The sequence below is a fragment of the Lactuca serriola genome, chromosome 9 (assembly GCF_051521515.1).
Source record: "Lactuca serriola cultivar US96UC23 chromosome 9, Lser_US96UC23_V15, whole genome shotgun sequence".
NCBI lineage: Eukaryota > Viridiplantae > Streptophyta > Magnoliopsida > Asterales > Asteraceae > Lactuca > Lactuca serriola.
The window spans coordinates 208556980-208583992 of NC_136416.1; the positions used below are offsets into that span (position 1 = coordinate 208556980).

General features: G+C 36.7%; 1 protein-coding gene across 1 annotated transcript; it reads left to right on the forward strand.

Moving 5' to 3' along the window:
* The first annotated feature begins 23571 nt into the window (after positions 1 to 23571).
* Positions 23572 to 26791, forward strand: LOC145076712 (metacaspase-1-like). Its single transcript, XM_079022517.1, has 5 exons — positions 23572 to 24046; positions 24315 to 24639; positions 24850 to 24961; positions 25429 to 25608; positions 26460 to 26791. The coding sequence occupies exons 1-5, from the start codon at positions 23653 to 23655 to the stop codon at positions 26514 to 26516; spliced, it is 1068 nt and encodes a 355-aa protein (XP_078878643.1). The 5' UTR covers positions 23572 to 23652; the 3' UTR covers positions 26517 to 26791.
* The last annotated feature ends 222 nt before the right edge of the window (positions 26792 to 27013 follow it).

Consider the following 27013-nt stretch of genomic DNA (forward strand, 5'->3'; position numbering starts at 1 on the left):
CTCGTCAGATGGAGTATATTTCAGGGATTTCTTGCTGTTTTTGCTTTGGGATAGTAACCTTATCATATTAGATCAATATAAATCCGACTTTATGATATATGACTATATTCTTGATCTAATTGAAGATATTTATCAATTAGTAAGATAATTGTTTCCTTATGTGATAATTGATTAATTACTTTGACTAAATTGATAAATTGTTTTGCAAGAAATCATTAAATAAATCAAATATGGATAATTATGTAATTAAATGTTAATTTAGATTATTTGTTATTTGACCCTTGTTGTTATGAAATGTTTCATATTTTCCCCTTTAGGTTTTATTGTTTAAATTTGAACCCAAAAGTTTTGTTGTTTTGAAATTTAAATAGTTAAAACCCTAATGTTTTGAAAAAGGTTTCAAAACTTGCCCTCAAGTTTTGGAATTTAAATTTTGATTAATAGTTTAAGTTTGATGTATATTTAAATTCTAAACCCTAATGTTTTGAAATGTTTCAAAACTTGCCCTCAAGTTTTGGAATTTAAAAGTTGATTAAAAGTTTAATTAGGAATGTTAAATTCTAAAACTTTAGTATTGTTTTGAAAAAGTTCAAATCACACCCTTATGGTTTTATTAATTAATTAAGGTGTATAATTAAAAGAAGTTTAATAAATCCATAAAAGTTTAGGTTAACAATTTAATTGAATTAAAATTATAATTGTTAAATTAAACCACCTAATATTTTAAAAGTGTAAAATACACCCTATACTATATATATATATATATATATATATATATATATATATGTATATATATATATATATATATATATATATATATATATATATATATAACATTAAAAGTCTAACATTATATATATGTATGAGTAAAAGTCAGTCTTACCGTTAGTAGGCCTCATTCACGAAGCTGGTCTATAAGGGGTGTTTAAGGAAATTGCCTATAAAATGGCGATTGAATGGGTATCCAATCTTACCCACCGCACTCTTGACTAGTGGAGGGTCGTTAGCCGAACGGGTAGGATAGGACGAAACCTTCCATTATAAGTATGATGAAGTATAAAAGTAACTAAATGTTTTCATAATATTCCCAATCTTAGTTACTTAGGCAAAAGTGAATTGATGCAATTCCATGAAATTACACTTTGTGCCCTTGCAAAGACGTTAGTGGAGCGTGTGTGGTTTACCGGCAAACTAAATGGTTCTAAGCAAAGGTAGCAAAGGGTGACTCAATGTTTTTCATAGTTCGGTGGAGCGTGTGTGGTTTACCGGCACATCGAATAGGTGACTGTAACATGTAGGGGCACCTTGTAGTTTGCATGGTTATTCACACCCGCTTTGTGATCCTCGGCATCCCAGTCACAAACTAGAGGGGCATATCGAGATTTAAACATGCCATTGAAAGTTCAATGAATCTCAAAGGATCTAGGAGTTTTCATAGATTTAAAACTTAAATTCTTTTTCGTTTTTCGTGGTGGAAATTAGTGAATCGTCATTCACTTACCTTCAAATATTCTGCAATTAGGGTTACGACATCCCTCTCCCGAGTTGTAGAATATTGTGTTGGGTCCTAGCCTTAGTATCTCATTTGGGTGATTTGCTAAGGACTCATTCAATCAACTAACTTGAATTTTTTTTTCTCCCATTTTGTAGATGTCAAAGTTTGACAACTATGGTCTTCTCAAATCCCATGGAATAAGTATTCCACATGAAGATGATATTCCACGATTCGATCGAGGAACAAGAGATCATACTTCACTTCCTCATCCTCCTCCAAATTATTCTCCCTAACCCACAAGCTCAAAGGCTTGAAAAGTTCAAGATCACTCAACCCCTTTTGGCAAGTAAACATAAAGAAGGAAAGCCGGTGTGTGCACACGTCCTAGGGATGAAGTCACATATTGATAGGTTAAGAATGTTGGGATCCATTGTCTGTGAGGAAATGGCTGTTGATTGGGTTCTTTAGTCACTTCCTAACTCATATAGTGAGTTCGTAAGAGAGTACTATATGATGAACTACGACGTGAACCTTATAGATCTCACCTATATGCTTGTTGCTGCTAAATCATCAATGGTTTGGCGCAATAGAAAATCAAAGTTGATTGGTGAATCTGCCTTCAAGACCTCTATGGATATAGACAATGGCAACGAAAGACATGCTATGATCGAAAAGTTTGATGATAAGATAAAAGCAACGTCTGAAGTAGTTCCATGTCTTGTTCCAAAAGAGTCAATTTGCTTTTATTGCCAAGAGAAGGGGCATTGGAGACGAAGCTGCCCCATTTACCTAAGAGATCTAAGACATGGGAGAGTCGAAACGCATGGCTCTAATATAGGTAAAATCCATTAACTGACTCTTTTAAGCTTCTATTCTAGATTCCTAATACATAATGTGATAAGATTACAATTGATGTTTTGTAGGATCGAAGAAAAAGAAAGGAAGCTTAAGGGAAGAAGTGAGTAGAATCTAACCGTGAAGGAATGGATTTCAATCGCATTTCTTGAAGATTAGATTTTTGAGCTACTACTTAGAGTTAGAATTAGATTGCTAAGAAAGATGTATTAGCATAGTTTTTCAATGAATTGCATTGTAAGGACAAATTTTTTTCCGCAATAAAATAATTTTGATTTTATATTATTTATTTATCCTTGCAATGGCGTATATGAAAAATTGATGTTTGAATGTTTCTATTATTAGCAATAATGGATTTGGTTCTTATTATGTTATTTATGGAAAGTCGAGAATTTACCAAATAGGGAGAGTTTCTAATCGCCCAAGTTTCAATTGGACAGAAACTTGGAATCATGCAACTTGGTTGCACGATGAATGAGAAATTTCATATTTGGAAATTAGACTAATTCATTGACAAAGTTTCAAGTGAAGGACTAGGAGATCGAGCACACAAAGTTGCGTGTTGATCAAGTCCACCATAAGAGTAACAATGATATTCGTCATGATTCACTAAAGATTTAGTAAATATGATTATACTTACAAGATTAAGTGTAATTATGAATTGATTGAAAAAGTTTAAATCAATAGCAAAACGAATAAGAAGAATCAAGTAGGCAGAAAGATAAAAGTTTCTCCATTCTAAGAAGAAGGGAGAGTAGCTTTTATGCTTTACGATAGGACTTAATGATTAAGAACCATATCTCAATTGATCCTCTAAGTGAGTCTTAGTACAATTGTATGTTTAAGAAGAGGAATCAAGGATTGGAGAAATGGTTAAATCAAGAAGTCAATCATACTTCGTTCCAAAACAAGTCTTAAAGTTAAGATTGTGACATTGAGTGATAAGTGTTAAGAAGTTTTATAACAATCATCAAATGTGGAAAGTTGTGATGTCTTGGAGAAGACAAAGACCAACTAGGACCAATTCAGGAAGTGTTTTGATAAAAACTACACTAACTCTTGAATATTTGTTTGTCAAGAAATGTTTATTGACAAGAGAATCTTATATGTCAAGGAGTCAGTGGGAGTCTTAATGGTCTTGAAAGGTTTCAAGAACAAATCAAATAAACCTTATCGATCATCACTAGCACACGAGTTAAGGTTTACAACCTATCGTGTTGACATTATTTTGTTTCGGTGCCGTTCCAATTGAGTTAATTATGCATGTGAGTCCTATGAGTTCTCATTTGAATGCATAAAAGGTAAGGACCTTGATCAATGGAAAGTACATTGATAAGAAAAGGTGAGCTGCTTAACTACTTGGAAGACATGGTGGGCAACCGTGCTACCATAAGGCAAGAAATAAAGATTAAGAAAGTTCGATCCATATGAGTTTGAATTTGTCGTAAACTTTGGTTTTGACAAATTCACATGGATAGGAACAAATACACCGTTTAAATCTAAGTTTCATAAGATTTCCTCCTTAATGAAAATGATTGTGAGGAAATGCTTTCACTAAGAAAGATTTTAAGAAGATAGTGATTGTAAAATTGCATTCTCGAATTCGATTATGGTTACGGTATCCCTTTCCATAATTTGAATTGTGAGGTTTGGCAATTGTTTACACACACATATGAACTATCTAAGGCAAAGGTGTATAAGTTCAAGAAGCATTGATAAAAGATTATCAAAGCACTAAGTATTAGAAACATGAACTTAAGAAATTCAATAAGTATTGTTTTTCTGAAAGTTAAGATGTTTATGAATACATGTCGAAGCTAGTGGGAGCATAAGTTTTATGTTTATATTAATCATCATGATAGTGGGAGCATAAATGTTATGATTGTATGATTATTAAGGAACGTATTGCAAGTTGGCAATATTAATTATAGAAAACAAGAGTTATACCTTGCAAAGTCGTAAGGTTTGTAAAGTTGTTTTGCTATAATTAAGGGAGATAATATTATGCTTCATTTCAAATGTTAATAATATTATAGAAAACAAGAGAAATGTTAATAAACTTAGTCAAAGGTACATAGTGTGTTCTTAAAATTTCGATTATGATTACGGCATTCCTCTTCACAATTCGAATTTTGAGAACATAGCAAATAAAACATTATGCATCGTGTCCCATACGCTTCGGGTATAGGATCGATTGCAAATGCTTTAATGTTTGACCATTCAAAAATTTTCCAAATGTCGAGCGCATTTAGAGGGAAAAGGGACTAGAATTGGTTTTGACTAAAATAATTAAACAACTATCAAAGGACAATCCAAAGTTCGACGAGGATTGGTTGCTTGTGAGTAGTTGGAAGCATGGTATTGAATGGACCATATGGACATTATTATGAATAGAAAAGATTCTATTAAGAATGAGTTGTCATATGGAAATTATGGAAATGTTTCCATATTGGATGGACCATATCGACATCATTACGAATAGATAACATTCTATTGAGAATGAGTTGTCATATGGAAAATATGGAAGCGTGTCCATATTGGGAATTGAATATTGAAAATCTATGACTAGATTAGAAACTTTTATGCAAAGGATGTTCAAAGGAATGTACTTTGAGTGAGAGACATCATATCTAAGGAATTCTCTTGTAACAATCTCCGTTAGAGGACTCTGTAATATCATTGGCAATAGTCTTTGTGACTTTGGTGCAGTGACATTACGAAAGGATCATTGCATAAGATGTTAGAATCTAGCATATTTTATAAGTAACAAGAATTTGATATTCTCACACTTATGAAAAAGGATTTGGAGTTGTGAAATGAGAATGATTGGAAATGTGTTCAATTTGATCTATTTCACAAAAGTAAGAACCATAGGTAAACATTGTGTGCATGCTAAGAGCATGGGACAAGTGTAATAATTCAAGTAAGAAGTTGATTACCCGAAACGACAAATAATGAGTAATCGATATGGTGATAAATAAAAGGTGTTTTATTTATACTCAAAGGTTTGAGGCCATATGGGATTAGTATTATTCTTGTGTTTCACATTTGCATGTTTTGACTTCCAGAATAATTGAATTTATTAAGAATAATCGAATTATTTGGACGGGCCACAGTCGTACATATGTTGGAAGTAGGTATGAATGAAGACTGTATCAGACATAAACAAATGTTTGCTGCAACGTTCGTGAGTGCTTATGAATATGATTTGAGCATTGGATTAAACCCACGCTCACTTGGATCACTCCATGAATTGTATCACGAGTGATTGGTGAGACGATAACATCTTATATTCTTGAAACCGAGATGTGTGAGTTGTATCTTGCAAATCGGTTGCACATTGATAATATGTAAACGCACTAGTAACTTGGTGTTATAAAACAAATTGTAAGTGCAAGCAAGCATTGTATCAAAGTTTATCCGTTCCTTTTATCCAAGGTAGGATAAAAGCGATATCTTTGGGCCCCTCGATGATTTAGTGATGACAAACGTAAATGCTCGGCCGGGCTAGGGTTAATTTGATTTGTTCAATTATTCAGTCTTCATAAATCAGAATTCGAGAAATAGTACAAAGAGAATGATTTGAAATCATGTCTCATGTGATATCTAGAATAGAGGAATATATGATCCCTTATCTAAGGACACGCGTATCTGATAGGATCAGAGTTGACAGCGGCTTTGGAAAGCTACGATTGCAGATCAGGATCTGAATTCATACGCATAACAGTTATTAGACTTATCCAAGTGGGAGACTGTTGGATTTGTGTCTAAGTCCATAACTATTTTGGTATGTACTTGACCCGATGGTGCACGTCCTTTTGGGTTGCCTTCACCAAAGTAACTTGATAGGATGAATTATGGAGAGAAAGGATTAAATATGATTTATTAATATATTATGAGAATAATATATTAAAGGAGAAATCATATTGTTTAATTAATATTAGTCAATAATTAATTGGTAATTAGTTTTGTGACTAAAAGAGATTAATTAAACTTAAGGGACTGGAATTGTAATTATAAGATAATTGCAATTTGGGCCATGGATTGCCTTTTATTATAAGGTGGACGAATTCTATGGGGGAAGCCCATATGAAATCGTCCAAGGCCTTAAGGAAAGGGCTCCACGGGTTGCTTAGGGCTTAAGCAACCAAATTAGGGTTTCCATGTTAGATAACCCTAATTGCCTCACTATATATAGATCCCTTAAGGACCAAAAACGTGGCTAAGCATCTTGCTAGGGTTTTCACACGGTTTTGGCAGCCTCCATCCTCTCTCCTCTTCATCCTCTTGCTTATGGTGTTTGTGAGCCATTAGAGGAGTGACACTTGTGACTCTAAGCCTTCCAAAGTCAATACAAGGAGATTTGGGATTGTTATTGCTACATAACAATCAAGGTAACATCTTAAACCTAATTATATGTTGATATCGATTTCCATATGCTAGAATTAGGGTTTATAGTCTTGGATAACTTGCATGTACAATAGAGAAACCTAGATCCAAGCATTAGGGTTTGTATGAGCACATAGGATGTCTTATGACCAAAACCCATCAATTCTTCCCTTTGTCTTTGACACCCGAACCTGAGGCTTGACCTGTTGAAGGAGGTTCGGTTGTTTTTGTTGCTATAGAAGTGGGAGGTGGTTGGGATACATCTTCTCCCCCTTGTTTCGGAATGGACACGAACTCAAGGAGCCCTTCAACTTTGCTTAGGAGAGCAAGGGCAGGAGCAAACTTCTCTGCGAGAGTGCGTCTACTCTAGTAGTTCAGAATCGGATCATGGGCTTCAATGATGTTGGAAAGGGCGGCGTGGACATCCGAAACACACGAAGAGACAAATTCTCGCTCAGATCGAAGAGATTTAATCTCCTTTTGAGAATTGGAGAGTTTAAGATTCTTGACCTTGAGAGCAGTGGTCTTGTGAGCGAGAGCATCCATGAGTGAGTTCTCGACAGCTAGATCTTCATGTAGCTTAGTTAGGCGCTCCTCAATAGTCGCCTTAAACAATGTGTTGTCATCATTGAGAGTTTGACGAAGACTGGCGAAGGACTGCAGTTCTGAGGCAACTGAGGTAGCCAGCTTGTTGACAATAGGGCCAAGCTTCGTTTTATTGGCATCGACAGTTTCCTGTAAAGACTGCAAAAGAAAAGAAGCGTCAACAAATAGTTTTTTGGCTTTTTCGGTCGCAACAGCACATGCCTTGGTCGAGGCGTCAATAGCGGCAGTGGCTAAGCTGATGGAGGCTTCATGAGCCTTAGTGAAAGCATCAACAATCCTCTGAATAGCAGCCTCGGAGATGGTAGACTGTAATGAAGAAGAGGAGGAAGCAATGAGAGAATCAATCTTCTCGTGAAGCTCCTTGAGATGCTTCTTGGTGACAGGAGCATCATCGTCATCATCACTTTGCACCTGATACGGACTGTAATAGACCGAATCAAATGTCATGTTCTCCCCACCAAGAAAAGGTTCTTCATTGTCTGCGGAGTGAGCAAGAGATGAGGGTGGAGGTGAGGGTGGAGGCTCGATTGTGAATGTAGGTTCGGGGGCTGATGTATGTTCGGTAGTAGGGGTGGGTTCGGGTGCTTTAGTTGGAGCCCCCGTATCAGATACGTTGGTTCTTACTTTAGCGGTGGTTGTGGTAGCTTCAGTAAAAATAGGAGGGGGTACTGGGATAGAGGTAGGTGGTATTTGAGTGGTGGAGGTTATGAGGGGAATGGAAATAGAAATGGAGATTAGTGGAGAAGAGACAGGTGAACTAGAAACATGTACCTCTGGGGTAGGCGATCGTGGAGGAGTGTTACCACGGGAGGACTCTTCGGAGTCTGAACTTTCTTCCTCAAATTCGCTTGAGGAGGAAGCAAGTATCAGCTTTCGCCTAGGTTGGGTTTTCCTCTTCTTCAGTGGAGGAGATTGAGCCGCCTTGGTAGGTTTACGTTTCTTCGGAGAAGGGCCTTTCGCTCCCTTGACAACCTTCTTGTCTTTCCCCTTTTCATTTTTCTTTCCCCTCGGAGCGGGCCCATCAGCATCATGGATTGACTTAATCATATTAGGAGTGAGCTCTCTAGGATCAGAGTGACAAAAATCCTTGTAGGTTCTGATGATGCGGCTGTCGCTTGGAACGTTTCCAAACATCGACTCAGGGATTGAGCCATTGAACTGAAACTTAGATGCATCAGAGACAATAATCTTCATAGTATGGAAAGTACCTATCGAAGAGAGTAGAGAACCAGAAATAATTGGAACGAGATACTTGTCCATCACCCACTTGGTGATCAACGTCCAAAAGCGAGCGTAGGAAATCTCTGAATGGCGAGATGTAGATGCAAGACTCTGAATCACCTGCTTCCATAAAACCGACCCAAAGTCAAGATTGATACCGTGGTATACCCCATAAAGAATCGTCATAAACAGACGACTCGCTCCGTCTGAACCGGCACTGCGTTCCCATAATCCCTTGAACAACACTGTGAAGAACCCGTTCCACTAAGGAGGCAAACAAGATTTCTTGAATTTTGTGACCGTCGTCAGAATCTCAGTGTATCCCATGTTGTAGAACATGGAAAACAACTGACCCACTGGAATGGATTCAGGGTTAACCCTAGATGAATCGGGTTCAAACCCTAAAAGCGAACAAAATCGCTGCTTGGAGATGGATGCCTTGTGATCAAGAATGTCGAAGAAGATTCTATCGACAGACTTATCATAATGAGTTGTGGAGAAGATTTGTGATAAACACTCCATTGGAACAGCTTCAACTTTGGTGAGAGCGGGAGCTAGCGGCGAAAATTTGAGACATTCGATGATCGAAAACATAAATGCATCGTAAGCGTGTGGAGTGAGATCGATGATCAGGCTATGTTGAGGACGAATCGGCAGAATGTGAGAAGTTGCATGAACTGAGGATGAGTCCGCCATTGAAGAGAATTTGGGAGAGATGATGAACAGTAAAAGGAATAATGCTTTTCTTGCTCTCTGAAAATTGGGTGCATTAAAGAGGTAAATTATGGTCGAAGTTACCTTTTATACCATGGTGAGAAGAGAGAGAAGAATCTGTTCCCAAATCTTCGAGGAAAAAAAAACGAAGAGTTTCCTTAGGTGATTGGCGCGTGACAGTTTGGAGCCCCGATTACGCAGGAGAGAGAAAAACTGTCCCGATTCACATGCCTTCCCATTAGGCGCCGTTTGAAATGTCAAAAACGGTTCCACTTCACACGCATGTCATTCAAGCGCCGTTTGAAATATCAAACCGATTGGATTTTCGGCTGAGTCAGCAACTTATCCCTTTAGTGTGAGCTGTCATCATAAAGTAGAATAACCACGTGTAACATTGTGAGCCACAACTCTTTTATAACTTCAAAAAAATGGCGTGTAAGTGATGAAACCAGAATTATGGAAAATCAAAAAGATTTTCGTGCTTAGTGTGTAAAAGAAAAAGAAATAAAGCAACACATATGTGGGAAATTGTGATGTCAATAAAGACATGAAACAATGGATCCCGGGCACGAATCTCTTCCTTCAAAGTCAAGAGAGACCTTAAAGTGTTTGTTTGGTTTCCCGGTGAATTATGATCAGACACTAATTGAGAAGTGTTGAAAGACATCTTTTAATCAGGCTAATTTGGGTGGCTGCTTCAGTTCAGAATTCATGATCTTGACATAAGACAGAAATCGACTGAAGTACTTGTAAGACCAATGAAGTCTGTTGAACAAGTAGGTTTGAAAAGAATTTAAGTTGCATGGTGAAAATATTTGTAGGTGAAATCTCAAAAAAAAAAAATTAAAACTGGATTCCATGGGAAGAAATGTTATGGGATTTAACAATTTCATAGGAATCACAAAAAGATAAAATTCAGAGATTTCAAGGTACAGTCTTAAGGCTGAATTCGTCAATTCTTTAGTGAAAACTAGAGCAAAGTTAATTGTTCACCGTCAATGCATAGAAGGTAGTGAATTGTGGGTTTCACTTAGCACGTAGTGGCACGAAGCTAAGATCATGAACACAGAAATTGTGTAACCATAAACCTCAGTGGTAATTTCTGAGAGTCTCAAGGGTTACGTGTATGAGATCGAAATATGATGGAGAAAAATATGGGAGATGGTGTAAAGAAACCAAAGTACCTCTGCTATTGAAATATGGACCAAGCAGAAAACTCTTATCTCATGTGAGAAGAGAGTAAGGTAGCTCATGAATAGAATAAATATAAAAGCCTAATTGGGAAGACAAGGTTTGTATATACCAAGTCAGTAAGGCTATTATTCAGAATCAGGTGAGGCTTTGGACACATACAACAGCATGCTTCTAGGGACACTTAACTAATAAAAGAATTTCCCCACAAATATCCACACAAAAAAATTAACCAACACAAATAAAAAAACATGTTTTTGGAGTTTTTGATTTAAAAAAGATTTTGGAATTTTTTTTGATTTAAAGAAAGAAAAAGAGAAAGAAAAATAAATAAAAAAAATGGACACAAAAAAAATCTGGAACCGAACCCGAGCGTTCGGTCTATTTCGGTTGCAAAAAAAAATTGAATTTGAAAAAGAAAAGGACTTTGAAAATAAGAGAGATGAAATTGAGAAAAGGATACAAAAGGTTTACAACCAAAGAAACTACCTTTGAGTGATAAGCGAAGATAAGAGAATAGGACCGAACCCGAGCATTCGGTTCATTTCGGCACACACGTGAACTGAACCCGAACGTTCGGTTCATTTCGCTTCCGACTTTTAGTTTTGAGAAGTAGTTTTTGGTACTGACACCGATTCCATCATTCCTAGCCCTTGTAGAATTTTTTGAAACTTGCTTCAGGAAGAACTTTGGTGAAGATATCGGCCAGTTGATCAGTGGTTCGAACAAAGTGAATTTCGACGTTTCCATCTTCCACATGATCGTTAATAAAGTGATACCTCAGTGCTATATGCTTTGTCTTGGAGTGTTGCACTGGGTTATGAAAGATCCTAATTGCACTTTCTGAATCGCAATATAGTGGGATCTTTTTCATATTGAGTCCATAATCACAGAGCTGGCTTTGGATCCAAATCACTTGAGATGTATAGGAGGCAACTGCAATGTACTCTGCTTCGGCTGTAGACAGAGAAACACACGTCTGTTTCTTTGATTTCCAGCTAACCAACTTCCCATCTAGGAATTGGCAGCCTCCTGTGGTGCTTTTCCTGTCTAAACCACATCCTCCAAGGTCTGCATCTGAGTAGGCTTGAACAAAGAAACCTGAGTTTGATGGATACCATAGACCGAGGGAGGTGGTTCGTTTCAGATACTGGAGTATGTTTTTCACTGCTAGCATATGTGGTTCACGAGGATTTGCCTGAAACCTAGCACAATAACACACCGAAAACATTATATCGGGCCTGCTAGCTGTGAGGTACATCAAGGAGCCAATCATCTGGCGGTATAACATTATATCGACTGCCGGTTTTTCCAAGGATGGTGTGAGCTTGGTGCCGAACGCCATTGGAACTTTGACCTTTGAGTCTCCCATCATGCCGAATTTAGCAAGAAGAGTCTTGGTGTATGCTTCCTGGTTGATAAAGATGCCTTCGGGTCCCTGTTTAATATTTAAACCAAGGAAAAAGTTAATCGGACCCATTGAGCTCATTTCAAATTTAGTCTCCATCAGCTTTCTGAATTCAGCTGTTAAGCTAGGATTCTTTGAGCCAAAGATGATATCACCGACATAGATTTGACCTATCATAAGGTGGTTACCTTCCTTCTTTCGAAAGAAGGTTGGGTCAACCGAACCTTGTTTGAATTTTGACATCTTTAAGAACTTAGTTAGCATTTCATACCATGCCCTAGGCGCTTGTTTCAGACCGTAAACTGCCTTGTCTAGAATATAACAGTGATTTGGATGCTTTTCATTCACAAAACCAGGAGGTTGCTCCACATAAACCGTTTCTTCAAGTTCTCCATTCAGAAAGGCGCATTTTACATCCATTTGGTAGACCTCGAAGTTTTTGTGTGCAACGTAGGCCAGAAATATTCGAACAGATTCCAGCCTTGCTATCGGAGCAAAAGTTTCTTCGTAATCAATTCCTTCTTCCTGGCAGTATCCTTTCACCACTAGACGAGCTTTATTTCGAATCACATTACCCTCCTTGTCCATTTGTTTCTGAATACCCATTTGAGACCAACGACAGAGGCATCTTTAAGTGTTGGAATGAGGCGCCATACCTTGTTTCTTTCAAACTCATTGAGTCCAACTTGCATAGCTTGAACCCAATCGGAATGATCAAGAGCCGTGTTAACTGTCTTCGGCTCAACTTTGGATACAAAAGAATTATACATGCAGAACTCTACTTTGGAGAATAGAGATGATTACTTTGCCTTTAGTTGGGATCGGGTCAAGACCTTTTCAGAGACATTACCCACTATCTGAGATACAGGATGATCTCTGGTCCATTTGATAAGAGGAGGATAATTTGGATCATAAGATGGATCCAATTCGGCGTTGACCATTTCTTCCAATTCAGATTGACTATCGTCATCGTAGAACATATCATAATTCTCCCCCTCGAATGATGAATCTCTTTGATTTTCAGGTTGGTTCGTACCTTTGGGTGCAACAAAACTCTCAGGTGTAGCTGGAGTTTCTGGTGCTACAGGACTTTCGGGTGTAGCAGAGCTTTCGGGTGCTACAGGAATAGAATTCTCCCCCTGAAAGTGTGAGTTCGGTTGATTTGAAGAAAATAGATTCTCCCCCTCAGCTGAAGTGCCGTGCTGAGGAGGTTCGTTTGGAACTTGTTCTCCTTCACCCATTTGTTTGGCTGCATCTTCGACAATTTGCTTCAGATGATCGATTTTGTTGTCTGCTGCCTTGGCTTCCGAGAGAGTGGCTTTCTCAGGTTCATCGAATAAGTCCACAAACTGATCGAACAAATTAGCAATCGTGGCCGTGACTTGACCTGTTTGAGAGAAAATCTCTCCAATTGCTTCTTCAGTAGTCTTTAGCTTCTTGACGTAGCTATCATCGAAAGTCACATAATATGTTTCTTCAATCTTTCTAGAACGCTTATTTAAAACCCGGTATGCTTTTGAAGTAAGAGAATATCCCAGAAAAATTCCTTCATCAGCTTTAACGTCAAACTTGTTACTATGTTCTTTGGAGTTGAAGATGAAACATCGTGAGCCGAACACATGGAAGAATTTTACGTTCGGCTTCCTGTTATTGATGATCTCATAAGGAGTAAGAGAGAAATGATTGTTGAGATAAGACCTAGTCTGCGTAAAGCATGCTGCAACAATAGCATCAGCCCATAAATATATGGGAAGAGAAGCGAAACTTAGCATGGTTCGGGCCGCCTCACACAAGGATCGGTTTCGCCTTTCGACAATACCGTTCTGTTGAGGCGTGTAGGGGGCTGAGAAGTTATGACTGGTTCCTTTTTTTGCCAAAAATTCTTCGAATTCTTTGTTCTTGAATTCCAGTCCATTGTCGCTCCTAATGTTTCGAACGACTTTCCTCAGTTGCACTTCAACCTGCTTGATAAACATCTTTAACTTAGGAGTGGCTTCAAATTTGTGCTTCAGAAAGAACACCCATGTAAAACGCGAGAAATCATCAACAATAACAAGAATATACTTGCTACAGCCAATGCTTTCGATTGATGATGGACCACACAAGTTGATGTGAAGCAACTCTAGTGGTTCAACAACTTTTGTGTTTATAATTGATGGGTGACTTTGACGACTTTGTTTCCCCATTTCACATGCAGCGCACAAGTGTTCTCGATCAAACTTGAGCAAGGGAAGACCCCGAACATGACCTCCGATGACAAGCTTGTTGATGTCTTTGAAGTTGAGATGTGAGAGCCTTCGGTGCCACAACCAGCTTTCGTCAGAATGAGCTTTGGACAAAAGACATATAGATGGATTTCCTTTGATTGGATTGAGATTTCGAGGAAACATTTTGCCTTTTCGTTCTGATTTGAGAATGACCTTGTTGGATTTCTTCTCTATAATCTCTGAACCTTCATCGTCGAATTAAACTTTGAGACCGGTACCTCCCACCAGTTGAGATACACTGATGAGATTATGCTGCAATCCTTCAACGTACGCCACCTTTCTTATTGTGAAATCTCCATTAGTTATCATTCCATAACCCTTTATAGCTCCATAGGAGTTGTTACCGAACTTGACATTGCCACCATTTTGAAGAGATCGAAACTCCCTTAGCTCTTCCTTCCTTCCTGTCATGTGACGTGAGCAGCCACTGTCAATGTACCATTCTTCGTCGAACTGCTCGTCACTTATAACCTGCAAAAATTAAGCAGATTTAGGAACCCAAAGTTTCTTGGGCTCACGTGAGCCTTTCACAGGAACAAGAATAGTAAGAGAAACATCAACAAGATATGTTCGTTTTATTAATGTTGTTTCATCTTTTCTTTTAATAGTAAACACTTTGATTTTGTTAGGGTTAGCTACAGTCGTTTTGGTTTCAGATTCTGGTGTTTGGGCATTAGTGTACTTTTGGTCTTCCTTGACAGAGGAAATCTTCGATTTTCCTTTCAAGTTCGTTGATGATTTTGAATTTTGTGCAAGAACAAAATTGGGTTTAGAAGAGAATTGAGAATGAGAAGAATTAGAAAAAGAGAATTTAGAATGGAATTTTTTTCTGACTTGAGGTTCGAAATGACCCTTTTGTTTATGGTTATTGGAGGGACCGAACCTGGACCTTCGGTAGCTACTTGCTGATGAGCCGAAGTTGGATTTTTGAGTGTTGTTGATCGGACCGAACCTATCCTTTTGGTTCTTGTTGCTCTCAGGACCGAACCTCTCCTTTCGGTTCTTGTTGCTTTCAGGACTGAACCTATCCTTTCGGTTCTTGTCGCTCTCAGGACCGAACCTATCCTTTCGGTTCTTGTCGCTTTCAGGACCGAACCTCTCAATTTTGTTCTGTTCTTCATGTGGCCCGAAAGTCTTTTTCCCTGACTTTGAATCTTTATTAGGATAAGAGAAGTGAGCATTTTGAGAGCGCCAAAACTGCTTTCGCTCTGAGAGATTTTTTTTGTATCTCAGGTTTCTCTGCTGCTTTTGATTTTTCACCTGTTTCGGTTGTCTATGGATATTAGCTTTTTGTTTTAGCTTCTTGACATCCGGTTCACTCTTCATAGAAGAGGTTTCGCTTGTGGAGGTGACTTCTTCTACATGTATTTCTTTTGTGCCACTTGTACTTGGCACGTCAAAGTTGTCAGGCTTATTCAGTGGCTCTGGTACATATCTTCCTTTGGTTTTCCAGGATGTTCGCTCTGACAGACCAACTGTTTCGTCTGCATTATCTATAGGAGCTGACCAGAAGAACTCATCACAACCATCTGCATTGTCTTCCTTCACCATGGCAGTGAGTTCGGCTGTTTGATGTTCGGTTACTCCTGTAACCTTATATACCTGATTGGGAGTGGTTCCAACCTTCTGAAACACAACGACCTTTTCTTTAAGAGCTGGGGACTTAGTTTTGGACAAACGAGCGAATTCCATAGAATTTTCAGAAATCAGATTTTTGTGGTTTTCGGGTTCGCTCTTGACAAACTCAGAACAGTCGACTTCAACCTCTACATAAATTTCACTCATATCATCGTCCTCATTAAGTTCAGATGCGTTTTCAACATCAATTTTATTTTCTGAACTTAAATTGGCACTCAATGAGTCGAATTTTTGTATGGTTTCGGTCCTGAGTTTCATCTTATCGTTTTCATCCAAAAGATTTTTAAGCGTATCCTTATGGTCTTTGGACTTTATAAAAGATTCTATTTTGTCCAGACCATACATATAAGTAGGATTCACATCATCGGAAGATACAACACTTTCACAGTTTTATGCTTCGGCATCGATTTCATCCTCCTTAAACTCAAGGAAGGGTAGAATCATGCGATGTATCTTCTGCCCTATTTCACAATTTACATGCAGTTTAGTAATGTTAGCATAAAGTCTTTTAGCAATCAAACAAAAAACATTCCTTTGTTTTAACAATTTTAAATTGTCTCTTTGCAAATAAATGTTTTCATCTCTAGTCTTAATGATTTCCAACTCCTTCTGCTTAATCCACATCCTTCACTCCTCACTCTTGGATGACACCCTGCTTATTTGGTCAGTCAGGTTAGAATTTGTGACCCGTGTTTGAGTTAAACAACTATCTAGATTTGAGATTCTTGAATTCAAGTTATTTAATTCCTTTTCATATGATTTCTGTGGAATTTTGAATGAAATAAAAAGAGATTGTACCTTCTTGATCAGTTCATCAAGTTCACTAATCTGCACACTGAGAGGTTTTGCTGTGAAGCATAAGTCCTCTCGCTCCTTGGTGTCTTCATTTCCACCATCAGTATTATATCCCCTTATGCGAGATACGTCAGTCACCATCAGACACTTTCCACTGCTTTCACCACCTCTTGCGACATAAGCCTTTCCATGAGAAGGCTTTCTCACCTCATCATCTTTTGAGTCGGTCGACCATACCTGTACGCCACCGAACTCATCATCCTCTGCTGAACCCTGTACAATAAGAGCATTCATAAAGGGATTAGTAGCAGCTTTCTTCCTTTTAATCTCCTCCAGCTTTTTCATAAGGATTGCCTCTTCATCTTTCTCCTCATCTTTCTCTGTCATTTTTTTCAAAACGCAGTCTTTGGTGTAATGATTCTTTCCTCCACAGTAATAATAGCTGACACCAGAATCCGCTTCAGCCTTCACCTCTTTCTTTGGTTTTTCAGTCTTCGGCTCTTCCCTTACTTTTTCAGAACTGTAGCTTCCCTGCCAATTTCGATTCTTATTGGTAGGAAACTTCTTCTTGATGAACCTTTTGGGATTGGACACCATCATAGCATAATCTTCTGAAGTTAGATCATAGTCCTCCAGGTTCAGATCTTCGTCTTCTACTGCATTCTTACTTTTAGACAGGAGGGCCAAGGACCCCAAGTTTGAGACCACACTCTTCTCTTGCATCACAATCTTTTCTTGGGATTTCAGAATTCCCACCAGTTTCGCCAGTGAATATGATTTGAACTGCTCGTGTGCTTTAACTGTAGACACATCAGCTCTCCATTCGGATCTTAAGCCATTCAGAAAAGTAACCTTCTGTTCAATAAGCTTCCTTTCGATATCATGTTTGATCATCTTGCTGAGAAGATGATTGAAGCGATCAAACGTCTGTGTAACGGACTCATCAGGATTTTGCTTGAACTCTCCAAACTCAGACAAATGCAAGGTCTGAATTGAGTGCTCCAAATCTCCATCTGTGGAATACAACTCTCGCAGCCGATCCCAGATTTCTTTAGCAGTACTGCATGAGCTCACCAATCTAAACATGTCAGATTGAAGAGCGAATCGAATCAGCCTCAATGCTTTGATGTTGCACTGAAATTTCTCCTTTTTTTCCTGAGCGACGTCTTTCACATCTTTTAACAGATCATTATACTCCTTCTGAGTTTTAATAATTTTGGATGTTCCTGAATGAGCAAATGGTCCAGACACAATAGCTTCCCATATTAGATACCCATTATCTTCAAATCCGATGACATAGTCTTCGAAATGATGCGTCCAAACCTCGTAATCTTGAGTGTAAAGAATTGGAATCCTTGTTGTTGATCCAATATAGTTTGAGATGTTGATAGGATTAGATTGAGAATCGTCCATGCTTGATCGTTTAACCTGTTGCAAGATCATACTTGTAATATGTAATATTAGGGCAAAACGAATAAATAATGATATACGTCAATTATGGAGTAACAGCTCAATAAATATCAGTTAATGCGGAATAAACCCTAATCACTTCTTTCACAAAAGAGATGTGTATGAATTACACAGCCTCCTGCTCTGATACCAATTGATGAGTTGATAAAACTCTTTGATCGATTAGATCTTATAACAGGTAAATCAAGAAAGCAAAAAACAGTAAGATAAAGCACAAGAATGAATCTGAATGTGTCGAATGATTCAATTGATTCAATCCTCAGCAGAGCTCGATGAATAACTTCCGCTGTAGAGGATATTAGGGTTACAAAAGATAAGAACAATGAACGCTATTAAATTCTCTATCAAATCTTATGTTCTAGGATGCATGCAAGCATCTATAAATATAAAACCCTACAAAATAACTCACGGATGGACAGGCCCATACCGGAGATTGAATGGACTAAAGATCGAGCCCAAGACGCAACACCTTCTGGACCTAACAAAAACCATAACGATATCCTTGTCTAAATAAAGCATGGAAAGAAAAATTGTTTCGAGCCATTTATGGCGAGTAGTAACAATTATCCAAATCAAACCTAATACTATCAAACATAAGATTATAACTCCAAATCCCGGTAACAACCGATCTTTGTTTGTTCCCTATGATTAGTTTCAGCTTCTCATGCTCGACCTCTTCACTTTCCTTTAGTCCCTGCATATCAGAACAAATGTGGAAACCACATCCTGTATCAAGAACCCAAGAATTTAAAATATTAGTATTATTGACTTGAATAGAATACGTACTAGAAGAAGATCCAACTGCTTTAGGCTTTGGCATCTTTCACTTCTTGCAAGTACTTGGGGAAACTTCTTCTATAATGTCCCTTTTGGCCACAATAAAAGCACAATGCTTCCTTTGGATCAAGAACATGAGGGGTGTCGAAGTTGGGCTTTGATTTTGTTCCACTGGGATTTCCATGATGGACCTTCACTTTCCATTTGGATTGGGTAGGGGCCTTTTTCTTCTTTCATTTGCTTTGTTGGAAATCAATGAAAAGAGCACTTGCAGAACTATTGGAATGAGACTTCTTCATTCATACTTCAACTGTTTGCAATAGATTGGGACGCTTAATCAACATGGTATCTGTATTGTTCAAATTATAGGTCAATATGAAATGATCATAACTATTGGGAAGAGTGTTGAGGACCATTTCGATGACAAGGTCGTTATCAAAGTTCACATTAAGCTTTTCCAATCTTTCCACATGCCTTTGTATTTTCTTCACATGACCACACATAAATTCCCACTCTTTTAGTTTGCATGCCATCAGGGACTTGACCACTTCATAACACTCTTTTCTTGATATTTTTGTGGATCATTTGAGACAAGGCCGTGTTAAGTTCATATGGCCAGTAATCCTCATAATTCTTTTAGAGCTTAGGTGCCATTGTTGCAATAATAATGCAAGAGACCTTTGTGGCATCATCCACGTGCTAATCATAGTCAATAATCTCCTAAGGAGTGGCGGTTTCTTTTTTGATTTATGGAATTGGAGTAGTGAGAACACACTCTTTGTTCTCGTAGCGAAGCATCATCTTCAGATTCCTCATACAGTTCATTTAGTTTGGACGGACAAGCTTGCCCTTAGTAAAGACCGATAGTAAAGTGAAGTTGTGGCTTGATGGAGGAGGAGTAGGAGGAGAAGGAGGAGGAAGAAGTTCACCACTTGAAGACATTTCTATGAGAATAAAGATAATATTTTAGTTAGTTGATTCAATCCTTGATATTTTAACCTGAATTACTAGGATCCAATAATGCAATTCGAAATTAAGAAAAGGGATATTGTAATCTAATCATGAATTAATTTAAGGCTAGTAATGCATTTTACCAATTTCAATCGATATGAAACCCCTAGATCATTTGAGATTCATTGAATCTTATCAATGACATGTTTAATCTCGATTATAATCTTCAATTTGTGACTGAGATGCCGAAGATCACCAACAAGATGTGAATAACCATGGAAACCTACTTGACAACCTCAATGTCTTTTATCAACTCAAATTAACGTGCTAGTAAACCGCTCACACTCCATTAATTAATGATAATTTTTGAGTTGTGCCATCATTCCAACTTTATAGTCCTTAATTAGTGTGGTGGTTAACCACACGCTCTACTAACGACTCATTAAGTTTGATGTGTGTTTTCATTCATTAGAATACAATTTGACATTTTTTACTAAAGTAACTAGAGTGGAAAATTTTATAAAAGGTTCTATTACTTTAAACATTATACTTTTAATGAGATTATGTACTATTAAATCCCTTCTGTTAATGACCCTCCACCACAAAGGAGAGTGATGGGTAAGAATAGACACCCATTCAACGACCATTTACAGGACTGACTCATGTTATACATATACCCTCTTTATAGCATGACTTCGTGAATGAGACATACTAGCGATTCAATTGACTCATGTTATACATATAGTATTAAACTTTTAGTGTGTTTGTCTCTCTCTCTCTCTCTCTCTCTCTATATATATATATATATATATATATATATATATATATATATATATATATATATATATATAAGTATAATGGTGTATTTTAAACATTTAAAATAAAGTTCAGAAATTTATAGTAATAAAACAATTAAATATAACTAAATCATGAGGATAATTCAAAGATTCTAGATATTAGGAGATCATATTAGCAATTTAAATATTTAGATTTTATCCAATTAAAAACAATATCTTTAAATGTAATTATCCTAATCAAAATCTTAATTATCTTAAAAATTTCACTTAACAGGAGGTCCCCCATGACGTGGTAGAGGAAACATAATGATAATTAGGTTTTCCTTCAATTGTTCAAGTTCAATTTATTCACATTCATTTATTAGAAACCTAATGCTCTAATACCACTGATGGGTTTTACATGTAATAATGCAGAAAATACCTTAAACTCTTAAGGGTACATGTAACCTAATTGGATCTATGTTATAACTCTATTGAATCAACATACTATTGAACAACAAAACTTTTAAACCCTAATGTAAATCGAAATTCACAAAAGATAACATACCTCTGATTTGTTATTGTAAACAAAACTTTTTGATCAATCCAATAGTCTCTTGAAAACTAGCTTCAACTGTGTGCAAGCCTCTAATGGTTCACACCCACAACTCAAGAACCCTAGAAGATTTAGGAGTGAGGAGGCAATTTTCGGTTATGTGTGTCTGAGAGCATTGGCCAAAAATTCGAATCCACAAGGCTCTATTTATAGCCGATTAAGAAACACATACAAACAATAATTTGAACATAAAATAATATTATTTCAAATAAGACAATTATCCTGTTCCTTAATTATCTTTATGAATGCTTCCAGAAGGCTCCATGAGGAGCCTCCAAACCGTCCCATACTGAAGGGTTCTAGAACCTTTCCTATGCTAAACTTTTGAACAATTATATCTATAGTCCTTTAACTTTTAATTAATTCTAATTAACCTAGAATTAATTCCAAATTATTTCTAAATTAATTATAACTATTTATAATTAATATATTAGTTATATAATATATTAATAAGACATTTATCTCTCTTTAAAATCAATCTAGACAATCTATTAGTTACGAGGGCAACCTAAAAAGGACTTTACTCTTATTCATCAATATTATATCAATTTAATTAGGACCTTAGACACCTTAATCCAACAACTTTTGACCATTTTACTTTGTAAAATATCACTTTTATCCCCTCAAATTTAAACATTGACATTTTCCACACCTTGAACTTTTGTATATTAGCATGTTTGTAGCTTTTGCTCCTAGACTTTCGAATGTCAGCAAGTGTGCTCTCCCCACAAAAAAATAAAGCCATCGTTTTGTAAAAATTAACACTACCCGCAAAAACCATTCACACAAAACAAAATACGAAGCAAAACCTCGTCTGCATCCCCCATTGAATGGGGACCGGGCAGTTTCTAGTTAAAGGAATAAAATGAAATAACATTGAATTATAAGGGGTTAAAGTGGCAAACCTAAAAGATAATTGACCACTCAATATATATTGAGTGGTCATTTTCAACTTTAATAATCTGAGGTTTTCAAATATGAAAGTTTTACATAGATGTAGCTATTAAATGAGCGACAAGCTGTGTCACTAACCCTTTTGGATAACGAAAGTAATTCTTTTAAAAACAACATTAATATATCTTGTGTTCATAACATTATTATGCATCACCCCTTAGACTCTATGCAAATGCGAAAGGTATAAACTTGTGTTAATTTTCCATGCAAGCTTTCTCATGTTTTGCCACTTTGCATGAGACAACTTTTAAAGCAGCTTACGCCATAGTGAAAACCATACTCACAAGCCCACAAGAAGGGAAACCCCAATTAGATCCACACATACATGCTTCCCACTTATCCACCTAAAAACTAAAATGACAGCTGGTCTAAGTGTTGATTTTCTTTCAAATAGGTTAGACAAAAAGTTCACAGCTGCCTCTTTTTTAGTAGAAACTCGACGGGCCTAAATATGTCAAAAAGAACATCCCTAAACAGATAAGATATATGTATTATCAACCGGAAATAAAGGGACCAGTAGACGATACATTAGGATAGCACGATACTCTACTGGCAACATATGTTGACCAAGACCATCAATAATAAAGTCCTTTTTAGGTTGCAATGGAGATGAGATGCTCTAAGTATACGAAAAAATAGGTGGAAAAATAAGTGTGTAACCGGTAATTGTTCTCAGTCATATGTAGAGTGACTCTTGCAAAATGGATGTATATCTTAAGTTACATGGTTTTCACATAAGGATCGAATCACCTTGATTTTGAGATAAAAGACCTTTGGTATGGTGTGATTAGGAGTATATTAGATTTTTGTTAAAAAAAAAAAGTTGAATTATGAGAGTTTGAAAATCTAGAAGACCTCTTGTATTTTTGTTGTTGTATCTTCTCTCTTGTACTGTTTGTGCCGAACTGAAGCTATTCTTGAATCGAAATCGAACTTGAATCGTTGACATTTTACCACTATATGGTCTGTATTTTAAAAAAATCGGTTGACTTAATGTTCTATTACATAGTGCTCAGAGAATAAAAATAGCGGTCGAGATAGTTACCAACAAAAGATATTCCAAGGTTTTATATATTGTAACAACGAATCGTATCTTGTATAACTTTGCGTCAATTCCTGATCATTCTGTAGCGTGTATGTTATCAGCTGGTGTAGACGCATGGAAGACCAACACACAGAAACAAGAATGTTAAAAAGTACGATAGCAGTAGGATCCACAGACATTCTTATGATCACATCATGCACTTGGTAAAGTACCTTGATTGTGCCTATCTCCTTCCTAATCGACAACTTAATTATATATGTTTGAACAGAATGAGAATCTGATACCCCATTAAAGTTATAAAAACAATGAGATTTGTTGCCGTATCAGGTTCCCTATCAGGCTGCTGCCTTTTTAGTGGTTATATAAATACAACTGTATTACAATCGTTAAAGCATTCATTACTTCGAGTAGCACCATTTAGACTTTAGATTACATATTAGCTTTCTTTAGTTCATCTAACTTAGCCTGTAATTTGTTCAAACAAATGTCATCATCACCAGTAACTCAAAGTATCTGCTGCCCTAAATGTCAAGAACCTGTTGCAGTTGATGGAGACGTACAGATACAATCAAAACCAGAAAGTGGTAAGTTTGTCAGCGTTAACAAGGGACTGCATGTTTGCATCGGAAACATGTTGCACAGACACACACACAGCAGCAGCAGCACGATTCCTAATTCTCTGAGTAGCCATGAGAAGTCAACTCTTGACACAATAAGAAACTGGGAAACGATAAAAGGGAAGCGTGCACTTCTTTGTGCTGTAACTTACGATAAGCAGAAATATCAACTCAAAGGAACTAACTATGATGTGATCAAAATGCACGAATTCCTAATGACACAGTTTAAGTTTCCAAGTGCCTCTATCCACATTCTTGCAGGTATTCCTATCCTTTTACTTTAATCTGTATACATAAATGCTCGTATCGTTATCCCTGCATGATTGGCTTCACTGTAAGTTTGTGATTTACCTTCCCCATGTTGGTTGTGGGACCGGTTGGTGGGGGACTCAGGGTTGGTGTATACCCTATTTACCCTTTTTAAACTGCAAATTGATTCCCTGGAAAGGGCTTGTTTTTAAGGATTTCCTTTTGTAGTTCTACCATTTTGGTTGGAACAGTACAAGTGACATTGTGAAAGAACCTGCAGAAATGGACTCACACCCTCATCCAACAAAAAGAAATATCCAAGAAGCTTTGAGGTGGCTCGTGAAGGACAACCAGCATGGTGACTCACTGGTGTTCTATTTTTCGGGTCATGGATTAAGGCAGCCTGATTTTTTTGATGACGAGAATGATGGGTTTGATGAAACAATATGTCCTCTAGATTTTAGAACTGAAGGAATGATCATTGATAATGAAATCAATGACACTATTGTTAGACCACTCAAGAAAGGCGTCAAACTTCATGCCATGATAGATGCTTGTCACAGTGGAACAATACTTGACCTACCACATGTCTATAGCACAAAAGAGTACGCCCTATTACCATTTATTTTTGTACAAATTACTCTATTCTGAAAGTGTCCCCCCATGCTAATACTTGTCCTAGTGGTAAGGAGGTGGGAATCCATAAGTGAGGCCTCAAGTTCAATTTTGGGCATCACATTCCTTCTTCTAGGGACTTTCTACTTCCACATGTCTTGATATCTGAACTTTAAAGTGCATTTTTGGTTCTTTGGCAGGCATTGTTGGTCAGAAAACAAACCCCCATCTGGTGCGTATAAAGGTACTAATGGCGGGCTTGCCATTTCTATCAGTGCGTGTGAAGATAATCAACTTGCTGCAGATACATCTGTGAGTAGATCTTTCTTTTTCTATGATATATTCTATCTTTTTGGGGGTTTATGTTAGTTTTTATTTTTTTTATTTTTATTATTATTTTTTTTAATCTTTGGCTTTGATATTAAAGACTCGTGTCTTCTTTTTCCCATTAAGTACAGCCTGCATAAAGTATTATCTGAATTAACGAGGCTAAGAAATTATTTGAGAAAGTAATGGCATACTAAGGAAAATGGAAGGAAAAATCATGGAAGATCTGTGACAAGTTAGGACTTTATGGGGAATTCTCATTTTCTTCACATTCTTTATCAAGGCCTTTTTGCATTAAGTGTTGTATTAGCAAAGACTTTTTTATTGAATGAACGAGAATAAATGACCATTATACCTTTTTGTCCTAATGTGATGTTGAATAAAAATAATTGTTTGTTTAATCATAACATGATTAATAACTTTAATCAAATATAAAATCCGAATTTGTGCAGGCTTTCTCAGAGTCAGGAAAGCAAATGGAAGGTGCTATGACGCACACTTTTCGGAAAGCATTTTCGGAGAACTCCAAAGCTACTTATGCTAATGTCTTGTCTTCAATGCATGATAATATATTGGCAGCCAAGAAAAAAAATTTCAGTATCAGTAGACTGTTTCACCGTGAAAGACTACAGGTTAGATTCGATTATTCATTTGTATGACCTACTGATGTCCCAATCTTTGCTTATAAATTTTAGTGATTCAACCACGGCAGTTTTCTGTTCCAAATTTGAAACTTTTTGGATCTTTTACCTTCAAAAAATGTTTCTGTTATGATACCTTTATGTTGGAAAATAATTTTATTTACATTCAGAAGCTAAACTGATGATTGTGACTGGAGATTTGAGTAGAAAGGCATTCAAATCTCCATAAAAAAAATGCAATTTTTACCAGCATGTAGCTTTTATTGAAGTGTTTAACTGGTAGGTAGTTCAAAATGCTATAACATAACATAGAGAATCTATTAAATTGAAATCAAGTGGTTAACTAGTAATAATGAGAAGCAAGTTTGCTTTTCAAAAAATAAAAAAATGAGAACAAGTAATTTTATCTTTAACTATAAGAGCGTTCTAATTTTCATGAGACAAAATGTTCCTGAAAATTTACCTCTGAAACAAATGTTGAAATCAACTAGGAAGTTGTAGATAGTTAAAACAATGGACTAGATAGTTAAAACAATGGACTAGGAAGTTGTAGGTAGTTAAAACAATGGACTAGACAAACTTTCTACAGCTATTTTTTTTTAAGATGGGGATGACAAGTGCTTTATGTCTTTTGTACAGTCAAGAGCAAGTTCATGCCCCCCACCTTGTTCCACCTTTTTGGGTGCGACAAAAATATTGCATTCGTTGTCCTATTTGGCATCGGTGTCTATTCAATATTCACCAAATGTTGTTAATTTATATTATCTTCTCTTCTATGTAACTAAATGTTTATTGATTATTCTGTCTTAGAATGGGGTGCTCTTATATTGCTAAACTTTCAGGAACCTTTGCTATCATCTTCTGAAGAATTTGACTTAAACGAGGCATTTGTCCTATAACTCCACCATACAACCAGGAGCTCCTAAGGTTAACTTGCAATAAAAACGAATGACTATCCAAGTCATGATTTCACTATCCAAAGTAACACCAACCATTTGCACAATTTGTTTAGCTTTTTGTTTGGTTTTTATGTTTGTTTTGTGTTTGTGATTTCTTTTGGTGCCACAGACATCTGTTTGTTTACCTGTTTATCCGGTGCACCAAATTAATGAATAAGTTTCGGTTGTTCTTTTAGAGAATAAACAAGTATAAATAAAGGAAATTTTATTATATATATTAAGGGTATTATTATATGTACCTCTCCCTCACATAAACAAGTTAAACATAGAGGGTACACTCACCCACTCACACATAGGGGGTAGAATAAACAATTGAGGGTATATATACAATTAGCCTATTAAGACTATTTTTAATTTTTTTCCTTTTAAGTGTTGGGGGACAAATGATTATTATTATTATTATTATTATTATTATTATTATTATTATTATTATTATT

Excerpts from the sequence above, each read along its gene's own strand:
- LOC145076712 (XM_079022517.1), top strand. The coding sequence starts at position 23,653 with ATGTCATCATCACCAGTAACTCAAAGTATCTGCTGCCCTAAATGTCAA. Across the intron at positions 24,640-24,849 it reads CATGTCTATAGCACAAAAGA|GCATTGTTGGTCAGAAAACA; the intron begins GTACGCCCTATT and ends GTTCTTTGGCAG. Across the intron at positions 25,609-26,459 it reads TTCACCGTGAAAGACTACAG|GAACCTTTGCTATCATCTTC; the intron begins GTTAGATTCGAT and ends CTAAACTTTCAG.